Source organism: Cherax quadricarinatus, unplaced genomic scaffold (genome assembly GCF_038502225.1).
Source record: "Cherax quadricarinatus isolate ZL_2023a unplaced genomic scaffold, ASM3850222v1 Contig21, whole genome shotgun sequence".
NCBI lineage: Eukaryota > Metazoa > Arthropoda > Malacostraca > Decapoda > Parastacidae > Cherax > Cherax quadricarinatus.
The window spans coordinates 13044-36854 of NW_027195047.1; the positions used below are offsets into that span (position 1 = coordinate 13044).

Consider the following 23811-nt stretch of genomic DNA (forward strand, 5'->3'; position numbering starts at 1 on the left):
TCGCCTGGGCTCTGACGTGGTCAGGGCTCTGTGGGATGAGTGAGGCCTGGTGAAATTGGATGAAATGGTGTGGGTAGGAGAGTAGGGGAGGGCATGGCGCCCGCTGGGCACTAGCCTCCATACTTACGTGTGTGTGTGTGTGTGTGTGTGTGTGTGTGTGTGTGTGTGTGTGTGTGTGTGTGTGTGTGTGTGTTTTGTTTTTCTTTGATATCGCAGCCTGCCGGCTCTTTATGTATCTTTCTTTGGGTGTACAGGCTGAGGGAAATGTGCGTGTGTTTATTGAGTGTTTGTACATAATGTCAGAGGTAATAAACGAATAATTGTATAACTTAACCTTTGCCCCTAGATAAGGCCTTAATTAAGCCCCAGGCGCCTCATTTTCTGCGTAACTCCTCTGTATAAGTCAATTCATTTCACTGGGTATTTTTCTTACAATATATCAAATATTAATTTAAAAATGCTTCCTGTAAACCTACACGACGGACTATCCCTTTTTTAACTTAGGTTAGGACACCTTATATAAACTTATATAAAGCAGTGAAAACGTATATGTAAATTTAAAAAAAAAAGTGGACTGTGGCTAGGCCTGGGGACAGTTGGTCCCAAAGATGAGGGGGTACTTGTACCTCCTCCCATGAGAGACTTAAGTCTCGAGACACTCCCCAGATAGGGAGCCAAGGCCGGGTCACCACTACTTGGAAAAGACCCGGGCCGGGAGAGTACCGGCGAATAATAAAAAAAAAAAAAAAAAAAAAAAAAAAAAAAAAAAAAAAAAAAAAAAAAAAAAAAAAAAAAAAAAAAATCGGCCAAGCCCAACCAGGCAACACTCAGATGTTTATCACTTGAGGCACCAGAACGTGTTGTACACCTAGGACACTTCTGCTCAGAGAGTGTGATTGTTATGATTGTACCTGAAGTCAAGTCAGAGAGTCTGATTATTATGATTGTACCTGAAGTCAAGTCAGAAAGTGTTATTATTGTGATTGTACCTAAAGTCAAGTCAGAAAGTGTGATTGCTATGATTGTACCTGAAGTCAAGTCAGAAAGTGTGATTGTTATGATTGTACCTGAAGTCAAGTCAGAAAGTGTGATTGTTATGATTGTACCTGAAGTCAAGTCAAAAAGTGTGATTATTATGATTGTACCTGAAGTCAAGTCAGAAAGTGTGATTGTTAAATCTGGACGTCCAGTCACTGGCATCAAGGGAGAAGACTGGCATCACTGGCATTGAGAACTTAATTGGTCACTAATAAATATCTTTCTTAATGGCTACACTTCAACTGTCTCATTATGTGGGCCACGTACTTGTTAGTTAGTTAGTTAAAGATTAGCCGGTATTCTCCCGGCCCGGGCCTTTTCCAAGTGGTGGCCCGGCCTTGGCTCCCTCTTTAGGGAGTGTCTGAGACCTAAGTCACCCATGGGAGGAGGCACAAGTACCTCCTCATCTTTGGGACCAACTGTCCCCAGGCCTAGCCACAAGTTAGGCCTCTCTGGTCTGCCATCCCCGCCACAAGGGGGCTAATGTGAATGACAGTCTTATGAGCTGCTAAAGGCTCGAGCTCAGGCATCTACCCTACCCTAGAAGAGTTAGGCATGGTGTCGATCCACACACGTACTTGTCTTGCCGAATAGGTAAAACTTACTATTCTGGCCGAATAAAACAAGCGAAAATTTGTGTATGCAATAATTTCGCAAAAATCATTCTGAACCGAACGAAAAAAAAAATTCATTGTGTTTGTTTATTACTGAATTATTGTAAACTTATCTAAAATATATTGAGTTGGATTAGGCTAAATTAAATTGCGCTTGTTATAATAAGGTTAGGTGAGTTTTCTAAGGTTCTTTTGGTACAAAATTATTAATTTTTACCTTACCATAAATAAAAAAATACATCTTTAAACATATAAGAGAAAATTTTTGAAAGGACTTAATTTTAAATAAGTTCTTGCTAATTGACCAATTTTACCTATTCAGCACGACATACTCACCTATTTATACTCGGCTTCGCCTCAACGCTGGCCTATATCGAGCTTCCCACCTTCTGGCTGCGTGAGCGCTATCATACCTATTCTTAAAGCTATGGATCCTGGATCTACCATATACATTTGAACTGCTGACCTACGCCAGCGTCTAGAACCTTGACACATGACTCATACTTAGCAACATGACAAAGTTGGGCTAGTCAGAGCAAGTACACTGTTATTGTCGGATGTTGCATAACAAGTATTACACAGAGTTTTATAGAGGGAAATCTACCTATAATAAAAAATTAACATCAATGTGAATATTTTAATTATTAACAGTATTATTAATTATAGTACCAGTAGTACTATTACTGTTATTAATATGACAGGAAACAGTGAGATTTGTTTTAAAAGTTACGTCAACAGTGTTAATTATAAGAAATATTTTTACTGTTCAGGATTCTAATTACTTTCCTTTTTCTATTTTGCAGGATGATGAAGTAAAAGGAAACACACACACACACACACACACACACACACACACACACACACACACACACACGCACGGAAGGTCCCCTGATGAACCACAAGTTCTCGGCTACAGCAGAGATATCCTGCTAGAGTAGAGTTGCTCAGGTATAACAGAGAAGTTCCACTAAACAGCGATAAAACTAGCTGAGGAAAAAGTTTGTTCCATGTGAGTCATCCGAGACGAGGTGTGGTAAACGGAGAGTCAGCTGTAACCAAACTTTTGCTCTAAGTAGAGTCAGAAGAGGTAGAAAATATGATAGTCTCAGAACAATGAGAAAGTTGTGAAAACTCATCTTAGCGAGAGGAAATGTGAAAAGTAATAAAGAGCCTATTTAGGTGCTGACAAAAAGAGCAAAGAGTGGAGAGTTTCACATATTAAAGAGTTTACTCAAGCTTAACGATGAACCCATTTTTACAGTGTTAAAGTTTCGGATAAATATAGATGTAGGTACCAGAAGTGTTGCCCTTATCCTTAGGGATAAAGAGGACGGGATGTTATGTATAATGTATTAAAGACTACACATATTTATAATATAACAAAAGATATGGATCATATGGATGAAGTACATCTTAAACGTAGATCTCTGATGATGTGACCTCTGATGACGCACCTGTGACATTTGGTAACGTAGCTGCAACCTCTGATGACGCACCTGTGACATTTGATAACGTAGTTGCAACCTCTGGTGACGCACATTAATCGTGTTTTTGAAGAGTAATGATACAATACAATATGAGTGTCACACTCTGCTACAGCGCTGACTGCGATGACGTTCTTGGCGTCTGTGGTGGGCAACATTTTGACAGAGACAGTGATGACCTTGACAATGTCTGCAGTACCAACCACAACCCTGCTACTCTCTATCGCCAGGGAAAAGAGGACATTGAAGGCTTCAATGCCTTCAGTGACGACTATGCAAAGATTTGCATTTTGCCTTTTCCCTCGAGAACAAATGATGTTAACGAATTCAATCACAACATCCTGCATCGAGAAAATACCTCCCTGACCCACAGTTGCAAAACGAACGCCCCCTGTGACATCACTACAATAACTTCTTGCATTCCCCACAGCAGTATTACCACTACCACTTCATTCATCACTACCAACATACCTTACGATACAATCACCACTTACATTACCAACAGCACCACCACTCACACCCCAAGCGACGGCACCACCTACATCCCTTGTGGAACCACCACCACTCAAACCCACTACAACACTACCACCACCACCCACGACCACTACGCTAAACACGCTCAAGACACCAGCAACGGCTGGGAAACCATGACCACTTATGGAATCAGCCACGCTTATGGAACCAAAAAACGTAACACAAACTGGATACGCGTTCTTCTTACCATATTGGCAGTGCTCCCCAGCTCAGCTAAAGGTAAGTGTGCTTGGCTGTGAGTGTGCATGTGGTCGTGTGTTTGTGTCTTTGCGTGTTCGTGTGTGTGTTTATGTGCATGTGCATGTTCGTGTGCGTGTTCGAGCGTGTGCTAATAGCTTGCTCGTCCTTTATGATGATCCGTTTCCTATGTTTATTAGAGCACACAGTTTAATTAAACTTGTTTCTGTAAACATTTCAGGTTTTATATATGATGGATTATTGTATATTTGTTGACTTTCCTGGGGTCTCTTACCTCCCCTTCCCGATGGTCTACTTGCTGGGGATTTTGCTATGCATCGCGACATTCCCTGCCTCCGATGCTTAGAACGTCTGTCATAAATCTGGCAGGTTCTTCATGGATCTTTGCGACTGGAAGCTAAGCTATTGTTACCTATTTTGGATATAGAGTACGCCTGGCAACTTGATTTGCACTATTTTTTTTTTTCAGCAGAGGGAAAGCGGATCCTACACTAATCAAATGAGGTTTCCCATGTTCTTCATGTATCGGTGTAGGCTGCCCTCCTGATTTGTGGACGGGATTTGTCCGAGGTTCAAAAAGTAAGATTCTCTTCCATCTTTGGGGTAGTGGAGGCTAATAGGTCAGTAGTGGATGGAGACTCCAGTGTGCCGTGATCCAGTGCTAATTATGGCCAGGTGTCTAGTGATTGATCTGATATATGGCCTGACAGTCATGGCCTTGATGAATGGATCGAAGACACGAAATGAATATTGCTCAACTGCCAATCTAGTCCTTCATGTTAAAAGCAGAACTTCAAACCATGCTTACAGATTTTGTCCACGTCAATGAGCACTGCGGTCCCCAGTGAAGGACTGGGGACCTCAAATTCCTCATCATCACCATCCTTTTTTGCATTGGACTGATGAAGCCACTGTGTGGCGAAACGTTTCCATAATAAAGATTCCCAAGTCGACTATATGACTCACGAAATCGTAATGACACGATTGCAAACAAACCATATCACGGGCGGGGATAGAACCTGCGATCAGAGAGTCTCAAAACTCCAGACCGTCGCGTTAGCCACTGGACCAGCTAGCCACAATAAGATTCATCCAACTAGGTATATTTCTACACCATAGGAAGGTTAGCATAGGCACCAATGTGACCACAAATGCAAGTTTTTACAGACGAATCTCCAGCTAGCGTGGCAGTGGCGAACTCTATCTCAAGTCCCCTCAAAGCCGTCAACATGACTCACGAAATCGTAATGACACGATTGCAAACAAACCATACCACGGGCGGGGATAGAACCCGCGATCAGAGAGTCTCAAAACTCCAGACCGTCGCGTTAGCCACTGGACCAGCTAGCCATGGTGTAGAAATATACCTAGTTGGATGAATCTTATTGTGGACAGCTGGATCAGTGGCTAACGCGACGGTCTGGAGTTTTAAGAACATAAGAACATAAGAACGAAGGAACACTGCAGAAGGCCTACTGGCCCATGCGAGGCAGGTCCAAGTCCCTACCGGCTTAAGCCAATGCACCCAACCTAGTCAGGTCAGGTCACATTGACTCAAGGGAGGAACACGGCAACCGACCCGTTAGCACAAGCTATCAGGTCTAACTCACACCCACCCACATCTACTCATGTATTTATCCAACCTATTTTTAAAGCTACACAACGTTCTGGACTCTATAACGGTACTTGGGAGTTTGTTCCACTCATCCACAACTCTATTACCAAACCAGTACTTTCCTATATCCCTCCTGAATCTGAATTTTTCCAACTTAAAACCATTACTGCGAGTCCTGTCTAGGCTAGATATTATCAGCACACTATTTACATCCCCTTTATTTATTCCTGTCTTCCACTTATAAACCTCAATCATATCCCCCCTAATTCTACGTCTTTCTAGAGAGTGCAGTTTCAGGGCCCTTAGTCTATCCTCATAGGGAAGGTTTCTGATACATGGGATCATCTTTGTCATCCTCCTTTGTACATTTTCCAGAGAATTTATATCCATTCTGTAATACGGTGACCAAAACTGTGCAGCATAATCTAAATGAGGCCTAACCAAGGATGTATAGAGTTGAAGAACAACCTGAGGACTCCTATTATTTATGCTTCTTGATATGAAGCCAAGGATTCTATTAGCTTTATTGCGAACACTTATGCACTGTTGTCTTGGTTTCAGATTACTGCTAACCAGAACTCCTAAATCTTTTTCGCAATCCGTAATATTAAGATCTACATTATTTAGTTTATATGTGGCATGGTTATTGTCCTGTCCAACATTTAGAACTTTGCATTTGTCTATATTAAACTGCATCTGCCACTTCTCCGACCACTGCATCAGTCTATTCAAATCTTCCTGGAGTGCTCGAATGTCCTCTTCGACGGCCTATTTTGGTGTCATCGGCAAACTTGCCGATGTCGCTCTTTATGCCCTCATCTATGTCGTTTATGTAGATTGTGAACAGCAGGGGGCCCAACACTGACCCCTGTGGAACACCGCTCGTGACGCTTCCCCACTCTGATTTCTCCCCATTTATGCAAACTCTCTGCTGCCTATTTGTCAACCATGCCTCTATCCAGGAAAAAATTTCTCCTCCTATTCCATGTGCTTTAATTTTCCTCAATAGTCTCTGATGTGGGACCCTGTCAAAAGCCTTACTGAAGTCCATATACACAATATCATATTCGTTACCATGATCTACCTCCTCAAATACCTTAGTGAAAAAAGTTAATAAATTCGTAAGGCAGGAACGTCCCTTTGTAAAACCATGCTGAGATTCGTTGATTAATTTATGCTTTTCAAGGTGGCTACGAACTGCCTCGGCAATTATTGATTCCATAAATTTTCCCACTATGGAGGTTAGGCTTATTGGTCTATAGTTCGAAGCTAAGGACCTGTCACCTGTTTTGAAAATAGGTATCACATTTGCCATTTTCCACTTATCTGGCACCATGCCAGTTTGTAGTGATATGTTGAAAAGATTAGCCAAAGGTGTGCTAAGCTCCTCTTTACATTCCTTTAGAACCCTTGCATACAGTTCATCAGGGCCTGGGGATTTGTTAGGTTTTAATTTATCTATTTGCCTAAGGACCATGTCACTTGTGACCCTAATAGTGCACAGTTTATTATCGTCCTGTTCTACATAATTTATCATTACTGGAATATCACTGGTATCCTCCTGTGTAAAAACTGAGAGGAAGTATGTGTTAAAAATTCTACACATTTCCTTATCACTGTCAGTGAGCTGACCCGAGGAACTTTTGAGTGGGCCTATCTTGTCCCTGATCTTACTTCTGTATACCTGAAAGAATCCTTTTGGGTTAGTCTTCGATTCTCTTGCAACTTTAACCTCATAATCTCTTTTTGCTTTTCTAATTCCCTTTTTTATTTCTCTCTTTAACTGAATATATCGATTTCTTAATTGCCCCTCTCCTCTTTTGATTTGCCTATATATGCCTCTCTTTTGACCAATCAGATATTTTAATCTATTGTTCATCCATTTAGGATCATTTTTGTTTGATCTGATTTCCCTATTTGGAACATAATTTGACTGAGCAGCTAGAACTATGCCCTGGAAAGCATCATATCGGCAACCATCACCACCTACCTGACCCCTAGTCAGGTCATTCCAGTTCAGCCAACCTAAGTAATTTTTCAGTCCTATGAAATCAGCCAAGCGAAAGTCAGGGACGGAGACTTGATTGCCATTATTAGGGGAATTCCATGATATGTTAAAACTGAGTGATTTGTGATCACTCTCCCCAAGCTCATCATTAACCTCAAGATTATTAATTAGTGTTTCCCTACTGGCAAGAACCAAGTCAAGGAGGTTATTTCCCCTAGTTGGCTCTGTCACAAACTGTTTTAAAAAACAATCCTGGATCGTATCAAGAAAGTCACCCGACTCTAAATTTCCTGTCAAATTGCTCCAGTCAATCTGTCTATAGTTGAAATCTCCCATTAGCACAACATTTTCGTATGTAGATGCCTTACGAATTTCGTCCCATAGAAGTTTACTGCACTCCCTATCAAGATTTGGGGCCCTGTAAATCACACCCAAAATTAGTTTTTCTCGGCCCTCGAGAAGCTGTAACCAAACAGATTCAGTGGCTGACGCTTCTAATTTAATATCTTGTCTAACACAACAATTTAAATTGTCTCTGACATACATCGCTACTCCACCACCTTTCCTGTTGACCCTGTCAGTGTGGAATAATTTATAGCCTTGTATGTGACATTCAGATGGCATCTCTCTATCTTTCAGATTGAGCCAGGTCTCTGTTATAGCAATAATATCTATGTTTCCTGCACTTGCAATTAATCTTAGCTCATCTATCTTATTTCTAACACTCCTGCTATTAGTATAGTAAACCTTAAGGGAGCTAGTCCCTTGCTGCCCTCTGCTGTCCCCCTTTGTTTTCTGACCTGTTCTATTGTCTTTATTTATAACTTCATGCTGAATGCCTTTTATACATTTACTGTTTCCAACCCTAGTGTTGCAACCTGCTTGTTTCCCACACACACCCATACCTCTATCTTCCATCAGTTTAAAATCATAGGCATTTCACCAATGGCCTTCTCAATCGAGTCTGCAAGTGCTACCACCCCTGCCCCAGAGAGATGAACCCCATCCCTTGCATACATATCATGTTTGCCATAAAAGTTGTTCCAGTTGTCAATGAATGGGATTGCAAGTTCCTTGCAGTATCTGTCTAGCCAGCAATTTACACCAATTGCCCTAGACAACCATTCATTTCCTACTCCCCTTCTAGGCAAGATGCTACATATGATTGGGATCCCTCCCTTAGACTTAATGAAATCTATAGCTGACCTGTACTTATCTAGCAGCTCTTCTCTCCTACCCTTCCCAATATCATTTCCACCAGCACTGAGACAGATAATGGGCTTGTTCCCATTACCTGACATGATATTATCCAGTCTGTTGACAATGTCCCCAACACCAGCTCCAGGGAAGCACACTCTATCTCTCATCTTCTTATTCCTATTACAAAAAGCACGGTCAACATATCTTACCTGAGAGTCACCAACCACAAGAATGCGCTTACCTTCATTAGCAGGGGCAGTAGTACCCTTACCTTCACTGGCCACTGAAGTACATTCATCCTGGAGAACAGAGAAGCGATTTCCTACCTTCAGATCTTCACTCTTAACTTTCCTTACTCTGATGCGCCTCCCATTACTGTGAACAACTCGCCACTTGTAGCAGGTGCTGGGCTGCACCTCACTGCTGGTACCCGTTGCTACCTCCCCACCTACAGCCTCCTCACAGTGAGAGACAGACTGCACCTCACTGCTAGAAGCCTCATTCCCCACATCTCCAACCACCTCACACTCTCTCCCAGGCCCATTGAGGTGGACCTTCAGCCTCCTAATCTCCTCCTGGAGAAGCAAGACCTCCTCCTTCAACTCTCCAAACTCAGTTTTTAAAACACTGCAGAAGCAAGCCATGCTTTGTAACCGTCCACGCTAATCCCCAAAGCAGCTCAGGGTTTGGTTAAGATACCCAAGTGTTGCGCATATGGGATAGAACCCGCGATCAGAGTCTAGCTGGTCTAGTGGCTAACGCGACGGTCTGGAGTTTTGAGACTCTCTGATCGCGGGTTCTATCCCCGTCCGTGGTATGGTTTGGTTAAGATACCCAAGTGTTGCGCATATGGGATAGAACCCGCGATCAGAGTCTAGCTGGTCTAGTGGCTAACGCGACGGTCTGGAGTTTTGAGACTCTCTGATCGCAGGTTCTATCCCCACCCGCGGTGTGGTCTAATTTATCAACTTGTTAGTTCTCTGACCCATTTATTTACAGGTTTCGTTTTGTTTAAAACAAATTAATAGTATCGCTTTTTCCTCTTGTGAAGGTTGAGAAGTCGTATCTCAACCGACTATCGAGCGAGTTCAAAATATATTCGTACTGATACATTCACCAAAATTTGGTTTGATTCTCTTGATATCATTAACAAGTACATCTTTGTTGTTTTCTTCAAGTGATGGACACAAGAAAAAATGCCAAGAGATTCTATGCTCACATAATGAATCAAAACAATCAGAAGATCCGTATCTTCTCCGACACTGGCTGAGGTACACTTACCAGCTGAAGTTACAGCTTCCTTGACGATAAGGGCGTCAGCATCTATTGCTTGCTTAGCGAGACACATTACTGCCTGCAGCTTATCAGAGAGACGTTTTATGAAGACCTGCTTATTTTTAGACTTGGCCAGAAATTGGTCTTGAAAACCACAATGGATGACGGCAAAAACTGCAACTTTGATCCCTTTGCACCAGTTGTACTCCTCCTGTGACTCTGATCTTTAGAAAATACATATTCATAGTAACCATGAAACTCGGTAGTTTCATATATAAATTTCCTGTATAAGTTACCTACATATTTGCTTACATAAGTTACCTACAAAAGTCGTAAGAACGTCATCAGAACTTTCTGTGACCCCAGGTTAAACGATGTAATAAGGAACCATCACTGCCAAAATGTAATTTATAGCCTTGTATGTGACATTCAGATGGCATCTCTCTATCTTTCAGATTGAGCCAGGTCTCTGTTATAGCAATAATATCTATGTTTCCTGCACTTGCAATTAATCTTAGCTCATCTATCTTATTTCTAACACTCCTGCTATTAGTATAGTAAACCTTAAGGGAGCTAGTCCCTTGCTGCCCTCTGCTGTCCCCCTTTGTTTTCTGACCTGTTCTATTGTCTTTATTTATAACTTCATGCTGAATGCCTTTTATACATTTACTGTTTCCAACCCTAGTGTTGCAACCTGCTTGTTTCCCACACACACCCATACCTCTATCTTCCATCAGTTTAAAATCATAGGCATTTCACCAATGGCCTTCTCAATCGAGTCTGCAAGTGCTACCACCCCTGCCCCAGAGAGATGAACCCCATCCCTTGCATACATATCATGTTTGCCATAAAAGTTGTTCCAGTTGTCAATGAATGGGATTGCAAGTTCCTTGCAGTATCTGTCTAGCCAGCAATTTACACCAATTGCCCTAGACAACCATTCATTTCCTACTCCCCTTCTAGGCAAGATGCTACATATGATTGGGATCCCTCCCTTAGACTTAATGAAATCTATAGCTGACCTGTACTTATCTAGCAGCTCTTCTCTCCTACCCTTCCCAATATCATTTCCACCAGCACTGAGACAGATAATGGGCTTGTTCCCATTACCTGACATGATATTATCCAGTCTGTTGACAATGTCCCCAACACCAGCTCCAGGGAAGCACACTCTATCTCTCATCTTCTTATTCCTATTACAAAAAGCACGGTCAACATATCTTACCTGAGAGTCACCAACCACAAGAATGCGCTTACCTTCATTAGCAGGGGCAGTAGTACCCTTACCTTCACTGGCCACTGAAGTACATTCATCCTGGAGAACAGAGAAGCGATTTCCTACCTTCAGATCTTCACTCTTAACTTTCCTTACTCTGATGCGCCTCCCATTACTGTGAACAACTCGCCACTTGTAGCAGGTGCTGGGCTGCACCTCACTGCTGGTACCCGTTGCTACCTCCCCACCTACAGCCTCCTCACAGTGAGAGACAGACTGCACCTCACTGCTAGAAGCCTCATTCCCCACATCTCCAACCACCTCACACTCTCTCCCAGGCCCATTGAGGTGGACCTTCAGCCTCCTAATCTCCTCCTGGAGAAGCAAGACCTCCTCCTTCAACTCTCCAAACTCAGTTTTTAAAACACTGCAGAAGCAAGCCATGCTTTGTAACCGTCCACGCTAATCCCCAAAGCAGCTCAGGGTTTGGTTAAGATACCCAAGTGTTGCGCATATGGGATAGAACCCGCGATCAGAGTCTAGCTGGTCTAGTGGCTAACGCGACGGTCTGGAGTTTTGAGACTCTCTGATCGCGGGTTCTATCCCCGTCCGTGGTATGGTTTGGTTAAGATACCCAAGTGTTGCGCATATGGGATAGAACCCGCGATCAGAGTCTAGCTGGTCTAGTGGCTAACGCGACGGTCTGGAGTTTTGAGACTCTCTGATCGCAGGTTCTATCCCCACCCGCGGTGTGGTCTAATTTATCAACTTGTTAGTTCTCTGACCCATTTATTTACAGGTTTCGTTTTGTTTAAAACAAATTAATAGTATCGCTTTTTCCTCTTGTGAAGGTTGAGAAGTCGTATCTCAACCGACTATCGAGCGAGTTTAAAATACATTCGTACTGATACGTTCACCAATTTTGGTTTGATTCTCTTGATATCATTAACAAGTACATCTTTGTTGTTCTCTTCAAGTGATGGACACAAGAAAAAATGCCAAGAGATTCTATGCTCACATAATGAATCAAAACAATCAGAAGATCCGTATCTTCTCCGACACTGGCTGAGGTACACTTACCAGCTGAAGTTACAGCTTCCTTGACGATAAGGGCGTCAGCATCTCTTGCTTGCTTAGCGAGACACATTACTGCCTGCAGCTTATCAGAGAGACGTTTTATGAAGACCTGCTTATTTTTAGACTTGGCCAGAAATTGGTCTTGAAAACCACAATGGCTGACGGCAAAAACTGCAACTTTGATCCCTTTGCACCAGTTGTACTCCTCCTGTGACTCTGATCTTTAGAAAATACATATTCATAGCAACCATGAAACTCGGTAGTTTCATATATAAATTTCCTGTATAAGTTACCTACATATTTGCTTACATAAGTTACCTACAAAAGTCGTAAGAACGTCATCAGAACTTTCTGTGACCCCAGGTTAAACGATGTAATAAGGAACCATCACTGCCAAAATGTAATTCACTAGGCATTATTCAAATTATCACTGAACAGAGTGAGTATGTAATTCATTAACTGAGACATACGCGCTTTCCCCATAAATCCTTGTTTATCAAACGTGGGAGTAGGAAACTGCACAGTTCATATGTAAACAGTTTCTGCAATCAAGACCACTTATCTGAACACAGAGAAATAGGCGCTGGAAGAAGAGTTCAGGTTCTGTAACGAATAAATCCTATTTTGCTTGAACATGTACAATTTTGATTAGTTTTACTTGCTTGTTTGGTTCCAGTTATTATCACTGCACACATCTGCAGCAAGAAGATACTCAAACAGCTCCGGGAAGAAACTTCCAAATATTTACCTGAAGTTCGGTCATTCTTCACACTGAAGCTGTGGGTCTCCAGTAGGCAGAGGTTGTACCTCCTATTATATATATATATATATATATATATATATATATATATATATATATATATATATATATATATATATATATATATATATATATATATATATATATATCTTACACAGGTGATGACACGGGGACAGGAAATGGGTCTCATCCTGAATCCTTCCAAATGTGAAATCATCTCAATCAACAAGTGATAGATGCTCAGTGAGATCAAAACTACCAGGAGCATCAGTCATTGCCCCCACAAATAGCGTCTTGCTTGGAGCACCTCTGGGAAGTGATGCCATTGACACAATTCTTATGAAGAAACTGGAAGAGTTGAGGAGAATGGAACAACGAATAGGCAATCTTGACACCCATGATGGCTTATACTCTCTCACAAAGTGCATGAGTCTAACCAGCTTTACATATTTCCTAAGATGTGCACCTTTATATATAACCCTATACTGCACGAATATGATCGTATCCTGAGGCATATTTTTACGAGGCACATTTTTACTCTAGAAAATGGGCAGTGGGACCAAGCTACACGTCCAGTCAGACTAAGAGGCATTGGTGTCCGCAAATTATCACAGATTGCGTTACCTGCTTTCCTGTCCTCATGCGTTGCATCCAGTGGACTTGTAGCAGCGATTCTCCCTGACCAAAAGTTTGTTGACGGAGCCATGATCTGGGGTAATCTAACTGGCTCTGAAACCAGACCTGCTCTCTCCAACAACTACAAACAGGCAGACTGGGATGGCCCAGTAGTGGAGAAAAATAGCCTCAACGATGCTTCGGAGTGTGTCGGGAAGGATAGAGCCCGCGTTCTGGCGGTGAGAGCTTCTCATGCAGGGGACTTTCTGTTGGTTGTTCCCAACTCCAGCCGTGACACACTCCTAGGTCTGTGACACAGACCTAGCTCTGTTGGGTGCATGATTCTTGTAGGATTTGGTGGTCCTGTGGGTTAGAGCATCATGTGGTTTTCTCTCAAAATTAGGAGGGCCAAAACAATATGGGTTCGATTCCTTGGCTAGTCGCAGTATTGTTACTGATAAGAACATAAGAAGGAACACTACAACAGGCCTACTGGTCCATGCGAGGCAGGTCCAATTCTCCCACCGCCTTACGCCGATGTCTTGACATAATCAGGTGAGTCACATTCACTTAAGGTAGGAACATGGCATCTGACCTAGTAGCACAAGCTAGTCAGGTTCAACTCACACCCACAGACACTCACTCATGTATTTATCCAACCTATTTTTAACACTACACAACGTCTTAGCTTCTATGACGGTACTCGGGAGTTTGTTCCACTCATCCACAACTCTATTACTAAACCAATGGTTTCCTATATCCTTCCTGAATCTAATTTTTTTCCAATTTAAAACCATTGTTGCGAGTCCTGTCTATTCTAGATACTTTTGGCATGCTATTTACATCCAAATTATTAATTCCTCTTTTCCATTTATACACATCAATCATATCTCCGATAATTCTGCGCCTTTCTAAAGAGTGCAGATTCAGAGCCTCACTCTATCCTCATAGGGAAGATTTCTGATACATGGGATCAACTTTGTCATCCTCCTTTGTACGTTTTCTAGTGCATTTATATCCATTCTGTAATACGGTGACCAGAACTGTGAAGCATAATCTACATGAGGCCTAACCAAAGATATATAGAATTGAAGAACAATCTGAGGACTTCTATTATTTATACTTCTAGATATGAAGCCAAGGATTGTTAGCTTTATGGCGAACACTTATGCACTGTTGTCTTGGTTTCAGATTACTGCTAACCAGAACTCCTAAATCCTTTTCCCAATCTGTAATATTAAGATGTACATTATTTAGTTTATATGTGGCATGGTTATTTTCCTCTCCAACATTTAGAACTTTGCATATATCTATATTAAACTACATCTGCCACTTCTCCGACCACTGCATCAGTCTATTAAAATCATCCTGGAGTGCACTAATGTCCTCATTAGAATGAATTGAACGTTCTAATTTGGTGTCATCAACAAATTTGTTTATGTCGCTATTTGTTCTCACATTTATGTCGTTTATGTAAATTGTGAGCAACAACGGGCCCATCACTGACCCCTGTGGAACACCGCTTGTGACGTGCCCACATTCTGATTTCTCCCCATTTATGCAAACTCTGCTGCCTATTTGTCAACCATGCCTCTACCCAGGAAAAAATTTTCCCTCCTATTCCGTGTGCCTTATGTTTCCTCAACAGCCTCTGATACACAATATCATATTCATTACCATGATCTACCTCCTCAAATACCTTAGTGAAGAAAGCTAGTAAATTCGTAAGACAGGAACGCCCCTTTGTAAATCCGTGCTGAGATATTTAATTAATTTATGCCTTTCGAGATAGCTATGAATTGATTCGCCAATTATTGTTTCCATAAATTTACCAATTCTGGAGGTAAGGCTTATTGGTCTATAGTTCGAAACTAAGGACCTGTCACCTGCCTTGTAAATAGTTATTACATTCGCCATTTTCTACTTTATATTCATATTAAAATATTGGCCAAATGTATGCTAAGTTCATCTTTGCATTTCTTTAAAACCCTCGCAAGCAGTTCATCAGGGCCTGGGAATTAGTTAGGTTTTAATTTCTCTGTCTGAGGACCATGTCACTAGTTACCCTGACAGTACATAGTTTATTATCGTCCTGTTCTACACAATTTATTATTGCTGGAATTTTGCTAGTATCTTCCTGAATAAAAACTGAGAGGAAGTAGGTATTGAAAAGTTCACACATTTCCTTATCACTGTCAGTGATCTGACCTAAGTTACTCTTAAGTGGGCCTATCTTGTTCATTATCTTACTTTTAAGTGGGCCTATCTTGTTCCTTGTCTTGCTTCTTTATACCTGAAAGAACCCTTTTGGGTTACTCTTCGAATCTCTTGCGACTTTAGCCTCACAATCCCTTTTTGCTTTTCTTATTCCTTTTTTTATTTCTCTCTTTAATTTAATGCATTGATTTTTTAACTGTCCTTCCCCTCTTTTCTTACACCTGTACATGCCTCTCTTTTGACCAGTGACATGTTTTAATCTATTGTTTATTCATTGAGGATAATTTTTGTTAGATCTAATTTCCCTGCTCAGAACAAAAGTTGTCTGGGTAGCTAGCACTATGCTCTGAAATACGTCATATTAGCAACCAACCCTACCTACCTGACCCATAGTAAGGTTATCCCAATTTTGCCCACCCAGGTAATTTCTCAGTCCCATGAAATCGGCCAAGCAGAAATCTGGGACACAGACTTGATTGCAGTTATCTGGGTAATTCCATGATATATTGAAACTAAGTGATTTGTGATCGCTTTCCCCGAGCTCAAGATTATTAACTAGTGATTCTTTGTTGGCAAGAACCAAGTCAAGCAGATTGTTTCCTCTAGTTGGTTCTGTCACAAACTGTTTAAAAAAGCAGTCCCGAACCGTATCAAGAAAGTCACTAGACTCAAGATTTCCTGTCACATTATTCCACTCAATTTGTCTAAAGTTAAAATCCACCATTAACACAACATTTTCATATCTAGACGCCTTATGAATTTCGTCCCATAGCAGCTTACTGCACTCTCTATCAAGGTTTGGGGGCCTATATATCACACCCAAAATTAATTTTTCACGACCTTTGAGAAACTGTAGCCAAACAGATTCTGTGTCCGATGTTTCTAATCTTATATCTTGTCTAACATAATAATTTAAATTATCTCTGACATACATCGCCACTCCACCACCCTTCCTGTTGACAGTACCAGTGTGGAATACTTTATAACCCTGTATGTCGCATTCAGAAGGCATTTCTCTATCTTTCAAGTTGAACCATGTCTCTGTTATAGCAATAATATCTATATTACCTACACTTGTATGTAATCTTAGCTCATCTGTCTTATTTCTTAGACTCCTACTGTTTGTACAGTAAACCTTAAGGGAGCTAGTCACTCGCTGCCCTCTGCTATCTCTCTTTGTTTGTTGAACAATTGTGTTGCCTTTACTAGCAACTTTAACTTGGCTCACGAAATCGTAATGACACGATTGTAAACCTTCCTATGGTGTAGAAATATACCTAGTTGGATGAATCTTATTGAAGCTAGCTGGTCCAGTGGCTAACGCGACGGTCTGTAGTTTTGAGACTCTCTGACCGCGGATTCAAACCCCACCCGTGGTATGGTGTGTTTGCAGTCGTGTCATTACGATTTCGTGAGTCATGTTGACGGTTTTGTGGGGACTTGAGCTAGAGTTCGCCACGGCCATGCTAGCGATAGATTCGTCTGTAAAAACTTGCATTTGTGGACACAGTGGTGCCTATGCTAACTTTTCTATGGTGTAGAAATATACCTAGTTGGATGAGTCTTATTGAAGCTAGCTGGCCCAGTGGCTAATGCGACGGTCTGGGGTTTTGAGACTCTCTGACCTCAGGTTCAAACCCCACCCGTGGTATGGGTTTTTTTTTAAGCACACTCGGAGGGGCCTCCCAGCATGATGCAGGAAGCTCTGTTTCTTGATCTGGATACGTATGTATAGTTTCTGTTCCCTTGTTACCCAGACCTTTCGAGGAACCTTTATATCTTTGTAGAATCTGGTGTTTATTATTTATTTTAATTATTTACTTCGTTACTAGCTCATTGCAACAACTCTCGCTATTACCTTATTCCCATGGCAGTATTTGGTATCAAATATTAATTTAATGGAAAAATAGACGCAATTGCAGGATAATGTGATCCTTGACTGACTACGTCTCGTCCACACAATGGGCGTTATCAAAGTACTTGATAAAGCTCTCTGTGTGGGCGAAACGTTGTCAATTAGGGATCGCAGTATACTTCATTTGTCTGTTTTTCCATCTTATTCCCATACTAGTCTTCTCGTCTTCGCTACCTTCATATTTTCACCCTTTCATCGTTGCATCATTTTCCTCCTCCCTTCGTTACTACCTTATTCCCTGTCCTGCCTTAGTTACTACCTCATTCCCTCTATTATCAGGCTTGTTCAGTCTTGCTTTGTATTCTAGAAACACGCAGACAACCTAGGCACCACAGACATAATGAAGTTTTTCTGAGGAGACTGTTATATTCTCTCTTGATGACAACGAGGTAGTTTCCTTTATGTATGAACAGAGAATTTTGAGAGTCGTCTGACCTTTTATGCTTTAAGCTCTTCTCAAAGATTATTTCGTTTTTCCTTTCGTTATTTTTTGTTTCAATGCTTACCCTGTCTCTTGCTTTTATAAGATGTTAGTTCAGTGTGTATATATATATATATATATATATATATATATATATATATATATATATATATATATATATATATATATATATATATATATTAGTTCCTTGATAATGTGAGTAGTCACGAAAGCTCTTGGAATTTCTCTATTCTTTCAGAGTGGTTGTTTTGCATATTCTGAAATCACCTGTTTACTGTGATCTTATTGCATACATACATACATATATATATATATATAATTTACATATACATATATTTATATATTTACATATATATATATATATATATAATGTCGTGCCGAATAGGCAGAACTTGCGATCTTGGCTTAAATAGCAACGCTCATCTTGCCATATAGGACAAGTGAAAATTTGTGTATGCAATAATTTCGCCAAAATCATTCTGAACCTAACGAAAAAAAATATATTTGATTGTGTTTGTTTAGTACTAAATTATTGTAAACGTATTTAAAATATATTTAGTTGGGTTAGGCTAAAATAAATTGTTCTTGTTATAATAAGGTTAGGTAAGTTTTCTAAGATTCTTTTGGTGCAAAATTAAAAAATTTTACATTAACATTAATGAAACAAATATATCTTTAAACGTACAAGAGAAAATTTTAGAAAGAACTTAATTTTAAATAAGTTCTTGCTAATTGACCAGTTTTACATATTCGGCACGACATATGTATACATATATATACATATATACATAATATATATATATGTATATATATATATATATATATATATATATATATATATATACATATTTTTTTTTTCAACAAGTTGGCAGTCTCCCACCGAGGCAGGGTGACCCAAAAAAGAAAGAAAATCCCCAAAAAGAAAATGCTTTCATCATCATTCAACACTTTCACCACACTCACACATATCTAACACGCTCACGCACGCTTGCTGGAAGTCCAAGCCCCTCTCCCACAAAACCTCCTTTACCCCCTCTCTCCAACCCTTTCGAGGACGACCCCTACCTCGCCTTCCTTCCGCTATAGATTTATATGCTTTCCATGTCATTCTACTTTGATCCATTCTCTCTAAATGACCAAACCACCTCAACAACCCCTCTTCTGCCCTCTGACTAATGCTTTTATTAACTCCACACCTTTTCCTAATTTCCACACTCCCAATTTTTTGCATAATATTTACACCACACATTGCCCTTAGACAGGACATCTCCACTGCCTCCAACCGTCTCCTCGCTGCTGCATTTATATATATATATATATGTCGTGCCGAATAGGCAGAACTTGCGATCTTGGCTTAAATAGCAACGCTCATCTTGTCATATAGGACAAGGGAAAATTTGTGTATGCAATAATTTCTCCAAAATCACTCTGAGCCTAACGAAAAAACTATATTTCACTGTGTTTGTTTAGTATTAAATTATTGTAAACAAATCTAAAATATATTTAGTTGGGTTAGGCTAAAATAAATTACTCTTGTTATAATAAGGTTAGGTAAGTTTTCTAAGATTCTTTTGGTGCAAAATTTAAAATTTTTACATTAACGTTAATGAAAAGAATATATCTTTAAACGTATAAGAGCAAATTTTAGAAAGGACTTAATTTTAAATGAGTTCTTGCTAATTGACCAGTTTTACATATTCGGCACGACATATATATATATATATATATATATATATATGTATATATTATATATATATATATATATATATATATTGTATATTTTTTTTCAACAAGTCGGCCGTCTCCCACCGAGGCAGGGTGACCCAAAAAAGAAGGAAATTATATATATATATATATATATATATATATATATATATATATATATATATATATATATATATATATATACACATGTCGTGCCGAATAGGCAGAATTTGCGATCTTGGCTTAAATAGCAACGTTCATCTTGTCATATAGGACAAGTGAAAATTTGTGTATGTAATAATTTCGTCAAAATCATTCTGAACCTAACGAAAAAAAACATATTTCACTGTATTTGTTTAATATTAAAAGACTGTAAACAAATCTAAAATATATTTAGTTGGATTAGGCTAAAATAAATTGCTCTTGTTATAATAAGGTTAGGTAAGTTTTCCAAGATTCTTTTGGAGCAAAATTAAAAAATTTTACATTAACATTAATGAAACAAATATATCTTTAAACGTATAAGAGAAAATTTTAGAAAGAACTTAATTTTAAATGAGTTCTTGCTAATTGACCAGTTTTACATATTCGGCACGACATTATATATATATATATATATATATATATATATATATATATATATATATATATATATATATATATATATATATATATATATATATCTTGTTTGCTCAGTCTTCGTTACCTTCACTGTATTTCCACCTCTTTTCATCAGTTGTTTTATGCTCTCGATTTATACGTTTAACTTCATCATTTCCCAACCTCCTAGTCTTCCTTTCTGCTTAATACACCACAAGAGAACCGAGGCTTGGTAATAGCCTCGTAATTGGTGGCAGGAGTATCGACTTTCAAAGCTGAACCAATACTGGGTGGGTGTTCCTTGTTATTCCATTAGCATAAGTGCTGTTATCATGCTCCTTACACACAAAGCAATGATACTTAGTTGTAAGTACTTGGTAGTTACGACGTTCTTGTGCCAGGGAGTAAACCAAAATAGTCAGAATTGGTTTGAATTGTATTTTGTACTCACTACAATTCTTTTCATTAATATTATTTTTGTTATTCTTGGTGAATTATTTTCATTGTTTTCACATTGTTATTATTAATATATATTATTTTCAATAATAATGATGTTGTTAATAAAACAACAACAATAATAATAATAATAATAATAATAATAATATTAATACTATTCTATTATTTTTGTTAATGCATTTATTGTTTTTATCACTATGTGTATTTTTTTTTTATTTTGACATAACCGGTCTAGTGTGTAGTGTTTTTTCTGGCCGTAGGTTACCTGCACTTGCTTCAGGGATCGCTTGTCCTTCGTGGAACTTTACTGGACGAAGCCCCCATGTGCCTTGTTATAACTTGGTGGTTATTATAATCAAAAGGAAGCGCTAAACCTACCAGGGTCATACAGCGCCGCAGGGTAGGAACTGATGCAGGGTCTAAGGATAAATAAGGGTGGAGATGACAAAAAAGGTAAAGTTTAGAGGGGACGTGAGGAGTGCTAAAGAAAGGTTTATCAAAGTTTGTGTAATAAATCAGTGTGTGTCAACGGTGGGACCGTCAGCGAGGAGGGAAGATAAAGTTAGAGCAGTGACGACGTCGGAGGAAAATTCTGCGTGTTCGCTGATAGACTTGGCAGTCTAATGGAATATCTTGGTGGGTATATAGATGAAACACACACACACACACACACACACACACACACACATACATACAGATACATAATATATTACTTTTTTTTATTAACACATCGGCCGTTTCCCACCAAGGCAGGGTGGCCCGAAAAAAAAAACTTTCACCATCATTCACTCCATTACTGTCTTGTCAGAGGCGCGCTTACACTACAGTTATAAAATTGCAACATTAACACCCCTCCTTCAGAGTGCAGACACTACTCAAGTCTAGGACTAAAGTCCGGCCTGCCGGCTGCCCTGAGTCCCTTCATAAATGTTACTTTGCTCACACTCCAAAAGCACGTCAAGTTCTAAAAACCATTTGTCTCCATTCGCTCCTATCTAACATGCTCACGTATGCTTGCTGGAAGTCCAAGCCCTTCACACACAAAACCTCCATTTCCCCCTCCAACATTTCCTAGGCCAATCTCCAATTTTAGAGCTTGAAAGATAGGAACTGCTCTCTCTCTCTCTCTCTCTCTCTCTCTCTCTCTCTCTCTCTCTCTCTCTCTCTCTCTCTCTCTCCCTCCCTACCTCTGTCTGTCTGTCTGTCTGCCTGTCTATCTGTCTGTCTTTTTTTTTTACACAGGGTTTGACAAGGTTAAGGATCCCTAGCTTTATTGACAAGCTATTTACAGGTTAAGGATTCCTAACTTTATTGGCAAGCTAAGAGCTGTTACCTACATCAGCTCATTTGAAAGCATTTTTATTGTTATGAGACATACAAGTAGGGAATAGAATGAAGTTGGAGCCATCTGTGGGCCAGCATTTTCATTTGATCAACTGACTTTATCTCGTTGACATCATTATGCTGTACGACTGTGTTCCATGCTCGAGTCATCCTGGGTATATATGATCTCAGATGGAGTGATGTTCTGGAGAAGGGTACAGCCAGAGTGAAGTTGCTGCTTTCTGCCCGTCTTGTGGCATAAATGCTTGTTTCACTCTGTCCTCGAAGTGGATCCAAGTGTGGTACTTTGACAATATTGGCCTTATACATAACAGTAAGGCCACCCACATCCCTCCTGTGTTGAAGGCTCTGCTGAAATGACAGATCTATCCAGGATGGGTCCAGGCGAGAGATGAGACGTCTTGCTCTGTTCTCCACTCTGTCAAGCAGTCGCAGATGAGAGGGGGGGGCAGGCAAACCAAGAAAGTGGAGCATACTCAAGGTGTGAGCGTACTTGTGCCTAGTACAGAATCTTGCAATCCCTACTGTCAAGCAGATGCGAGATACGGCGAAGTGCTGTAAGCTTCCTGGCTGCCTTGTTTGCTAGATTTACAACATGGTTCTTCATGGTTAGTTTGGAGTCAAATTTCACCCCAAGGATATCAACTTCTTCTCCAGGTGCCAACACCCTCCCATTCATCCTTACTACTGCACCAGCATTACCATCATGGTGCCTCGAGACGATCATCATTTGCGTTTTCTCAGGTGCAAATGTTACTTGCCATCTATTTCCCCAAGCTGATATAGCTCTTAGCTGGTGATTGATGTAGCTTAGAGCAGCTGGCATTTCTTCTCTTGGATAAGTGAATGTCAGTGTACAGTCATCTGCATATGCATGTGATTCTGATGATCCCAGCACGCTTCCTTGTGGAACACTTGCCCCAATAGGATGTCTTGCTGATTCCGTTCCATTGAGAACTACACTTAGAGATCTACCATGAAGGTAATCACTGAGGAGACAGCGTAGAGCCTGCAATTCCCAGTACTTGAAGTTTTGCTAAGAGGCCCTGGTGCCACACCCGGTCGAAAGCACCAGCAATGTCCATTGCTACCACATAGCTGACTGGATTCATCCAGTGACTGGTGCCACTTAGTGGAGAGGTTTAACAACAGATAAACAGCAGAGTAACCTTTCCTGACGCCATATTGACGATCACAAAGTAGTGAGTGGTAGTCAAAAAACTCTGTCATTTGTCTCAAGGATCTTACCAGTGATTGACAGGAGTGACACTGGCCTGTAGTTGCTGATTTCTGCTCTGCTCTTCTTTTTGTGAACAGGGACTACATTTGCCTCTTTCCACAGAGAGACCCATTTACACTGTACTAGGCAGTGCTGAAATATGCGAGTTAGAGGTGCTGCTAGCTGGTCTGCACATCTTCTCAGCAATCTAGGGCTCAATTTGTCTGGGCCCACAGCCTTTTCTTGGTCAAGCGATTTAAGAAGGAAATGCACCTCCTCC

General features: G+C 40.3%; 1 protein-coding gene across 1 annotated transcript in view; it reads left to right on the forward strand.

The window, feature by feature from the left end:
- Positions 1–2458: 2458 nt before the first annotated feature.
- Positions 2459–23811, forward strand: part of LOC128704279 (location of vulva defective 1-like) — a 357309-nt gene continuing 335956 nt past the window's right edge. The window contains exon 1 of the mRNA XM_070079801.1: positions 2459–3889. Coding sequence (XP_069935902.1) covers positions 3214–3889 — 676 coding nt within the window. The 5' untranslated portion in view covers positions 2459–3213. The remainder of the gene's footprint in view (positions 3890–23811) is intronic.